General features: G+C 39.0%; 1 protein-coding gene across 1 annotated transcript in view; it reads right to left on the minus strand.

The window, feature by feature from the left end:
* LOC122170071 (nipped-B-like protein) overlaps positions 1–8,921 on the minus strand; it is a 55,249-nt gene that overhangs the window by 18,597 nt on the left and 27,731 nt on the right. The window contains exons 7-9 of the mRNA XM_042836684.1: positions 5,993–6,079; positions 1,289–1,520; positions 86–237 (exon numbers count right to left, since the gene is read on the minus strand). Of these exons, the coding sequence (XP_042692618.1) occupies positions 86–237; positions 1,289–1,520; positions 5,993–6,079 (471 nt within the window). The remainder of the gene's footprint in view (positions 1–85; positions 238–1,288; positions 1,521–5,992; positions 6,080–8,921) is intronic.

An 8,921-nucleotide genomic window follows, 5' to 3' on the forward strand; every position in this document is an offset into this window, starting at 1 on the left:
AAAGAAAAGAAAAGAAAAGAAAAGAAAAGAAAAGAAAAGAAAAACCACAATGTTCTCAGACAGGAATTCTTCTGATAGAAATTACCTGAAGAATAGTTGTATCGGTTAGAAGCTGTATCTCTAGCAACTCTGACAAACTGCTGACAATGTCACAAACTTTGTTATACAACATCACTATAACTCTTTGTTTGTGGGTGGAACACTTAGCACGTTTTGCTTTTGAACTCAAAACACCACCTAGAAAATAAAAAATATTTTCATTAATTTTTTCAATGTTTCAGTTGTATCACATACTACTAGCAAGATTGTTTTCTCAAAAAATGTCACACAAATAATTCTACACGCAGCTTTTACAGGGAAAAAAAAGTATTTAGTAGTATCAGCTCAAAAGCAAGAATTTCATGACATTAATTTTTCATAATTCTTCTGAAACCTGAATCCAAGATTTTTTAAACAGTTCTTGAAGTTGGACACTCACATCTGAAGATATAACAGAATCATAGGGGTTGGAAGGGACCTCAAGAGATCATCAAGTCCAACTCCCCTGCTAAAGCAGGTACCCTACAATAGGTCGCGCAGGTAGGCATCCAGAAGGGTCTGGAATATCTCCATAGGAGGAGACTCCACAACCTCTCTGGGCAACCTGTTCCACTGCTCCGTCAACCTTACCGTATAGAAGTTCTTCTGCATGTTAGTATGGAACTTCCTATGTTCAAGTTTTAGGCCATTACTCCTTGTCTTATCGCTATACAGCACCAAGAAGAGTCTGGCCTCATCCATTTGCATCCCACTTCCCTTTAGATATTTATATACATTTATCAGATCCCTGATGTATGTACATAATCACAAAACACTAAATGCAAAATAATTTTCACCACTATAAGTCATTATAGAAACAGATTATGAGTATCAAATGGCTTATTTATACATATAATAGCTGTACACAGAAGACAAACTTCAGACAAACTTCTAAATACTTTGCTCTAAATGATTATATTGACACTACAGTTATTTCAGTATACCTAAACATTAATATGACTAAGTTATTCAGAGGACACATTTAATTCATTGTTATCTTACTCTACATTTCATCATTCTCAATATAACAAAAAGCATTAATTCAGATACTGTATTTGATACGAAAGAATTATCAGTATAAAAGTTGCATATAAAAATCTTCAGGGAAGTCATATCACTTGCATCATCATACGATATATTAAAATAATAGTTTTAAAAGGCAAAACAATATAACGTAATTTTTTTTTTTAAAATCTCCTGTAATACTAACCACCATGAGGATCCACTCTATATACAGGGTCATACTGAGGATAGAGAGTGTTCTGCAAATGAAATTTTGTATACTGAATAACTCTTTCAATTACATCCTCAATATATACAGCTTTAGGCATGTTTGGTGATGTCATAATATTGATAGCAGTAAGACAAGCATCAGCAGATTTTGTCACTCTCTCCATAATAAGATCTCTCCATAATCTCTCTTCATCTTCAGTGTCATTGTTCTGTAACAGGCAAGAAAAATGGGACAGTGTAAACAAAAAGTCAAATTCTTATCCTAACCAAGTACAATATAATGATGACAATTTAGTATACTTGCATACAAGCACATTCCTTTATGATACAAAAATAGTTTTATTGATTTACTAATGTTTGTTTTACTAGCAACATGTTTGCAGTATGTCTCCCTAAGCTGCAAGTCTTTTATTTCTCACTATATTGTTCTGGTAAAACACAAAGAAGCTTTCTATATATCATTGGGAAGCACTATGAAAGAAAACTGCTACATTGAGGTTCAACAAGACCAAGTGCCGGGTCCTGCACTTTGGCCACACCAACCCCAGGCAAAGCTACAGGCTTGGGGCAGAGTGGCTGGAAGACTGTGTAGAGGAAATGGACTTGGGGGTGTTGATTGACGCTCAGATGAACATGAGTCAGCAGTGTGCCCAGGTGGCCAGGAAGGCCAATGGCATCCTGGATTCTATCAGCAATAGTGCAGCCAGCAGGAGCAGGAGGTGATCATCCCTCTGTAATCAGCACTGGTGAGACCACACCTTGAGTACTATGTTTAGTGCTGGGGCCCCTCACTTCATGAGGCTCTGGAGCGTGTCCATAGAAGGGCAACAGAACTGGTGAGGGGTCTGGAGCACAGGCCTTATGAGGAATGGCTGAAGGAGCTGGGATTGTTCAGCCTGGAGAAGAGGAGGCTCAGGGGAGACCTCATTGCTCTCTGTAACTACCTGAAGGGAGGCTGTAGTGAGCTGGGGGTCGGCCTCTTCTCTCATGTAACTTGTGATAGGACTAGAGGGAATGGCCTCAAGTTGCACCAGGGGAGATTCAGGTTGGATGTTAGGAAATACTACTTTTCTTAAAGAGTGGTCAGGTGCTGGAATAGGCTGCCCAGGGAGGTGTTCAAGGAACATTTAGATGTTGTACTGAGGGATATGGTTAAGTGAGAACTATTGATGATAGGTGGATGGTTGGACTGAATGATCTTGTAGGTCTTTTCCAACCTTGGTTATTTTATGATTCTGTGATTCTCTACTTAAAACTGATGTACCTTAAGAAAAACTGAACTCATTCATCTAGTGTTTTACTTAGTTGTCTATGCACACAATTTGCTGCTTTGACCTGTCTAACTTTCAACACTAGAGGGAATTCTCACACAATAAGATTGTTACAAGTCACATGAAATTCATGAGAATAAGACCTTCTCCACAGCCAACTCATCTACTATCAATGAGTTAAAACTGTCTTATAAAATACATCCATTTATTTTTAGCGTGAGGTACAGAATTTCTATTCTTCTGTTTGAACAAGTTATAAAAACAAACTGGAGTAATTACGAACACCCAGCATTACTGAAATAGTTTTTAACATTACCAATAGCAAAACCAGGGAGAATTTCCAATAATGTTTCCAGTACAAGATATAGCCATACTCAATGACTACAAAGAAAAAGAATCTTTCCTGCCTGTATGACAGCACAGTTTAACACTGTTGGTTTTCCTTGTAAAAATAAGGAGTTGGTGAAACACTAATGTCTAACTGTACCAACTTTTTTCCTTTAGGGTGAGACAATCTGAAAGTATTGCAGCATATTACAAATACATTTGTCACGGTTTTATGATTTTTGTTATCGGTATTCCACATCATAACATCATGTAGTGCACTGGGAGTTAATGCTCCAGTTCTGTGGACTGTCAATATTTCCAGAGTACATTTCACAGAAGAGAACTACATCTCCCAGAAGACAACTTCACTGTTCTGTTTTCCATTCAAAAGAAAAGATAGAACTGCTCATGAGTCACAAGATTGCCCCTTTTTTACTGCTCATCTCTGTGATGCTCCCTAGCTGTCTCACCTTCAACATTAGAGTAAGGCACTCGTTTTTGGACGCTCTCTCAATTTATTTGATTTACTAGCTTCAATTCCAATTATATTGTGTTATCTTACATTCCATTATTATATTTAGTCGATTAGTTTTCTCCCTTAGCTCACTGCTGCAGTTTTGTTTTTAGGCCCATCCTTTTCCCTACCCTATCTCAGGGCATAGGTCTGTGGGCTCCCCCATCCCATTTAGTCACGGAACTGGGCTGGAACTGTTGACAATGGTAAATATATTTAAAAATTAAAAATAAAAATAATAATCAGTAGACACCTGAAAATCCCTGTAAATCTTTTGCATGGAATAACTAAGTCATACGTTCCTTGCACAAAGGAGGCTTAAAAAAACCCCACAAACAAGTAGTTTTAAATCCTAATTTTTTTGCTCACGAATTTTGTGAATAAAAACTATCTGCAAGTGCATTTTGCCTTTTAATAATATCCTGACGTGGAAACAGGATTATCTTCACTGCACTGTAAAATACCATAAGATTACTGCTTAGTATCTGGGTGTCCAGCCTTATAGCTTGACTAGGCTGCATCAAGCGAAGAAGAATTGCCTTTGGCCACATACAAAACATATAATATTTTATATGTATTAACCCTATCACAACTATAAAGCTAGGCTTAAACAAGAATGCTTTGGAATTAAAAATAATTTTGAAATATACATTCATTCTAACATATTGAAATATATACATTTTTTCCTTGTACTTTACTATTATCTGCTTTAGTTTTTATCAGAAAACATAAAGTGGCCACTAAATACACAATTCAGTAAATGCTCAAATTCTTAGAAAAAATGAATAAATGTAGTTATAATGTGCATCCTCCGTAAACTTGCCTTTAGCATGGTTGGATTAGCAAACTGACATGTGCTTGTTTAGGCAATTATTACTTGCATATTGCCCCCAAGTCAGAATAGCAGAAACACTAAACAAATACATATCACCCAAGCATATTAAAAACATATCATAAATTATTTTATACTTTTTGCAAGCTTTTTGAAACATTGAAAATTACCAAATTTGTCAGCACTACACAAGCATTCCTGGTATTTCCTCCACAGAAATTTAACTTATTAATTATTTTACAAAATAATATAAGCCCAAGTTTAATAGTTAAATAAGAAAACTTATGTTTGCTTAATAACAAAAACATGACTCTTCACAAGCACGCTGTATGAGAACTGCTGAGTCAGGGCCTGAACCTCTGATTGATCACCTGAGGCAAGCCAGAATCAGCCAGAGGAGCACAGGTGAAGGCAATTCACCTGTGCTGCTGGAAGGGGTGGAACCTGGCTCCACCCCTCCTAGACCTATTTAAGGGCTGGCTACCAACAGGGAAGAATCTTGTTTAGAGATCTGCTCTGTGGGGGTTTTGTGAGTGAGCCTAGAATGGGGTAAGCCTTCAATTTATTCTCATTTGTTATTATAATCTGCTTTGCCTTACTCTCTTGTTTGTTTTGTGGTTATAACATCCTAATATTCTTTGATTATGCACGTGGGGTAGTCACTGTTGTGCTAAGTGGCACAAGTGCATGTAATGTGAAATACACATGGGTTTTATTAAACTGAGTGTATGTAGCAGGCACAAGAAATAGAGTCAGCGCTGTGTTATACTCTTTTCTCCATGGTGTTCTGTTGTCACCTATGTAGTTCATGCTTGAGCTGTGCAAAATGAACTCATGAAAAATAGCACAAAAAAATAGTATAGTAGTGTTAAGAGTTTATAATCTTGCGGGGTCCCATTACAAGCTGTAAAGGGCTATATGTAGCTCACAGGCTGTGGGTTGGATATGCCTGACTTATTGGAAGGCTTCTTCACCATAATGATGTGAACTATATTCAATACATTTTAAGAAAAACCTGGAACTTTTTTTAGCTAAGGATTGCTTCTCTTTTAACTGAAGCTTTATCTCTGAATTGCAATTGTGGAACAATTTCATCAGGTAATCTTGAGTTTTACTACACAAACCTAAAAGAAAAAATCACTTCAAAGCACTGGCAGAAAGTCTCAATCATTGCAACAGAGCAGGAAAACCTGCATTTTTTTTTTTACGTGTTTTCATATTGCTTAAGACATTAGTAACTGTATAGCGAAGCTTAATTTTTAGGTAGTCCTGTGAGGAGTTGGACTTGATGATTCTTGTGGGTCCCTTCAAACATGAGACATTCTATGATTTAAAATGTATTATCAGTGCTCAGAGGAGGAATACACTCTCTACATGAAAGCCATGCTTTCTTCCCCTGTGTAAAGGAAGTTTTATGGACAAGCAGGAAAGATAATTCCACTGGTGCAAGTAATATCAGTTATCGTGACTATTTCAGGATGAAACTATTATATTTAAAATTAAGTCAAGAAACAACTCAATTGCTCCCATTTGTTAGCAGTAGTATAGTAAAATATGTAGTGCTGAAAAAATAAAATTTTTATTTTAAATCTGAACTTGATCATCTGTTAATCATACATGTATAAAATCAAATTCCTTCTGCACATGCACAGTATTTATAATTACCACCAAATGTGACTCAGGTGAAGAAAGTCTTATGCTGGAAAATGGCGTGAAATGATGTAACTTGAAACTCACATGGTTAAGTAATGTAGAAAGCTTTGATCCATCTTGGATATTCTTCTCCAAAATATTCAGGACCTTTACTGTTTTATCTGTTGAGAGCTAAGACAAGAAAAACACATCAGGCAACTATAGGAACTTAGTTTTTCAAACTGCTGAAAAAATGTCCATGGACAAAGGACAGACCATGTTATGTAATTCTAGTATTAAACTTAATTTATAAGGTGTATGGGAACTGCTGAGTCATGGCCTGAACCTCTGTTTGATCACCTGAGGTGAGCCATGAGTCAGCCAGAGGAGCACAGGTGAAGGCGATTTACCTGTGCTGCTGGAAGGGGGGGGAGCCTGGCTGCACCCCTCCTGGACCAATTTAAGAGCTGGCTACCAGTGGGGAAGGATCTCTTCTGGAGATCAGCCCTGCTGGAGTTTGAGTGAGCCCAGGATAGGGGTAAGCTTTCTATCTATTCTCTTTGGTTATCATAGTCTGCTTTGCCTAACTCTTGTTTATTTTGTGATTATAACAACCTAATATTCATGGATTATACATAAGCACTTTTGAAATAAGGATAAGATATTGACTTACTAGTTCCTGGAACAGTATGACTGAGAATGCTGATAATATAATTAGACTAGTGAAATATATGTTTTAAGATTGCAATCAAACTGCATTTTCAACCAGTAAGATGCATGCTAAAAGTTTTGAAACTGCATATCTAGAAATTTTCTATGGAGTCTTGATTCTGGAAACTGAAGTTTACCAAATACAAGTATGAATCACTAATTCTAGATGACAATATGGAGCTTTATTAAAAGAAAATCTAAACCTTATAGCTGAGCAGAAATAAAATTCCTTGGTATTTCAGTGCTAATACAGAGAAAATGTATTCTTAATAATTTTATTAACTTTGAAAAAAGTAGCGTGTTGAAAAGTAAATCAAATTTGCTTAATGATGTTTTACAGAATTACAATTAAATAATCTGTAGAATATGTTGAACTGCGGAAGAACCAACTTCACTCACCCAGGTAATAATGGTGTTCACCTTTAGAAACAACACATTTCTGACATCATGTGTACATGTATGCACATATGTATAAAAATTATGAAATAAAATTTAAGTGTGGAAGCTATCAGGAAAGCAAAATGTTGAAAGCATCCTACAAATGAAGGTAGGAAAGACTGAAGGAGAGACCAGGATAAATAACTAAATCTTGAGTTAAAGAAAAACCAGAATGACTTCTGTAATAAGTCATTTCACGGAGACTTCATAAACAGAATAGAGTGGTTAGGAACAGGCACAGTGTAACATGAGAGTACCTAAAGCAAAGAGTTCCAGGAAAACAAGACTATAGGAACCATCAGGTCACAGCCTGAACCAGTGATTAAACACCTGGTGAAAGGATGTAACCAACCCTGGAAATATAGGTACAAGCAATTTACCTGTGCAACCAGAAGGGGTGGAGCCCAGCCCCACCCCTCTTGAATTTCTAATTTGCTGCGGAGACTTGCTGCTGAGCAGGTAAGTCTGTGCAGGCAAGGAATTGGAGTAAGAAAAGGCCAACCAAAAAGCTCTTTTTAAGGCTTTTTTAGGACTTTTTTTGAGGCTAACATCAGCACTGTGCTTGAGCTGGCAGCTTGTGGGCGGGCTCCTGAGTCACCAGGGGTGGAGCTGGCACATTAGTGGCATGGTTTAAACACCCACCCACGCCTTCACACCTGATAATAAGCCTAAAATAGCTCCTGGGAGGGGGGAAGCTAGTTTCCCCCCACGAGTTACATCAGGTGAGGAAACCATTGTTTCTGTTCTTTGGGAAAGGGGAGGTCCCTCCTTGCTCAGGAGACTGGATTTCCTTGACAGTCTGAGACCACAGACTGAAACATGGTCTCCACTAGACAGCGGGCTCACTCCAAGAAGGCTTGCAACCCAGACTGAAACCTTAGTAAGAAATGTTGCTGTTTAGGCTTCTGGCTGCAGGGAGTGCCTGAGCCTACTTCTGCCTGGGGAGAGTGGCAGGGACTTAACCTGTGCAAGGTGTGAGCAGGTGGATGAGCTTCTCAGCCTGGTGGTGGAGCTCAAGGATGAGGTGCAGAGACTTAGGACCATCAGGGAGTGTGAGTGGGATATCAACTGGTGGAGTGACTCACTGGATTACCTGAGGGAGGGGCTCCAGGAAAAAAGAAAACCCAGACAGGTGGTGGACCCCCCCCTACCCTGTCACAGTCAGACAGACCTCGCTGATGAGGAAGGTTGGAAGAGAGTCCCGACTCTGTGTCACAGGAGACACCCCCACCTGCCTAGCCTGCCTCGACAACTCCCTCTAAGTAACAGGTTCCAGATGCTGGAAGTTGAAGAGGAAGTGACTGGAGAGGTGATGCAGGATCAGCCTAGGAGAGAGCCCAGGGTGAGGCGGTCACCCCCACACCTTGAGACTGCCTCTGATAGTAGAGAAAGAAGGGTGGTTGTGGTGGGTGACTCCCTTCTCAGAGGAATGGAGGGCTCCATATGCAGACCTGACCTGGGCCATCGGGAAGCGTGCTGCCTTCTTGGGGCTTGGGTCAGGGACATAACCAGGCAACTCCCAAAGCTGGTTAGGCCAACTGACTGTTTTCTGCTACTCGTAGTTCAGGTGGGCAGTGATGAAATCACTCAGACAAGCCTACGCACAATGAAAAAAGATTTCGGGAGTTTAGGGCGTTTAGTCCATGGAGCGGGAGCTCAAGTGATCTGCTTTATACCTTCAGGGCCAATGAGGAACTCTGAGCAGGAAAGAAAAGCACAAGTGATGAATAATTAATTGGCTTGGAGGCTGGTGTTGAGCCAGGAACTTTGGGTTCTTTGATCATGGGGCAGTTTATTCAGCCCCTGGCCTGCTGTCTGCTTGTGGAACCCACGTATCTTGAAGGGGGCTGTCATGGTTCTATGGTTTTTTTTTTTTTTTTTTTTT

This window comes from Centrocercus urophasianus, unplaced genomic scaffold, assembly GCF_019232065.1.
Source record: "Centrocercus urophasianus isolate 14NV4802_14NV808 unplaced genomic scaffold, USGS_Curo_1.0 seq_622, whole genome shotgun sequence".
NCBI classification, from domain to species: domain Eukaryota; kingdom Metazoa; phylum Chordata; class Aves; order Galliformes; family Phasianidae; genus Centrocercus; species Centrocercus urophasianus.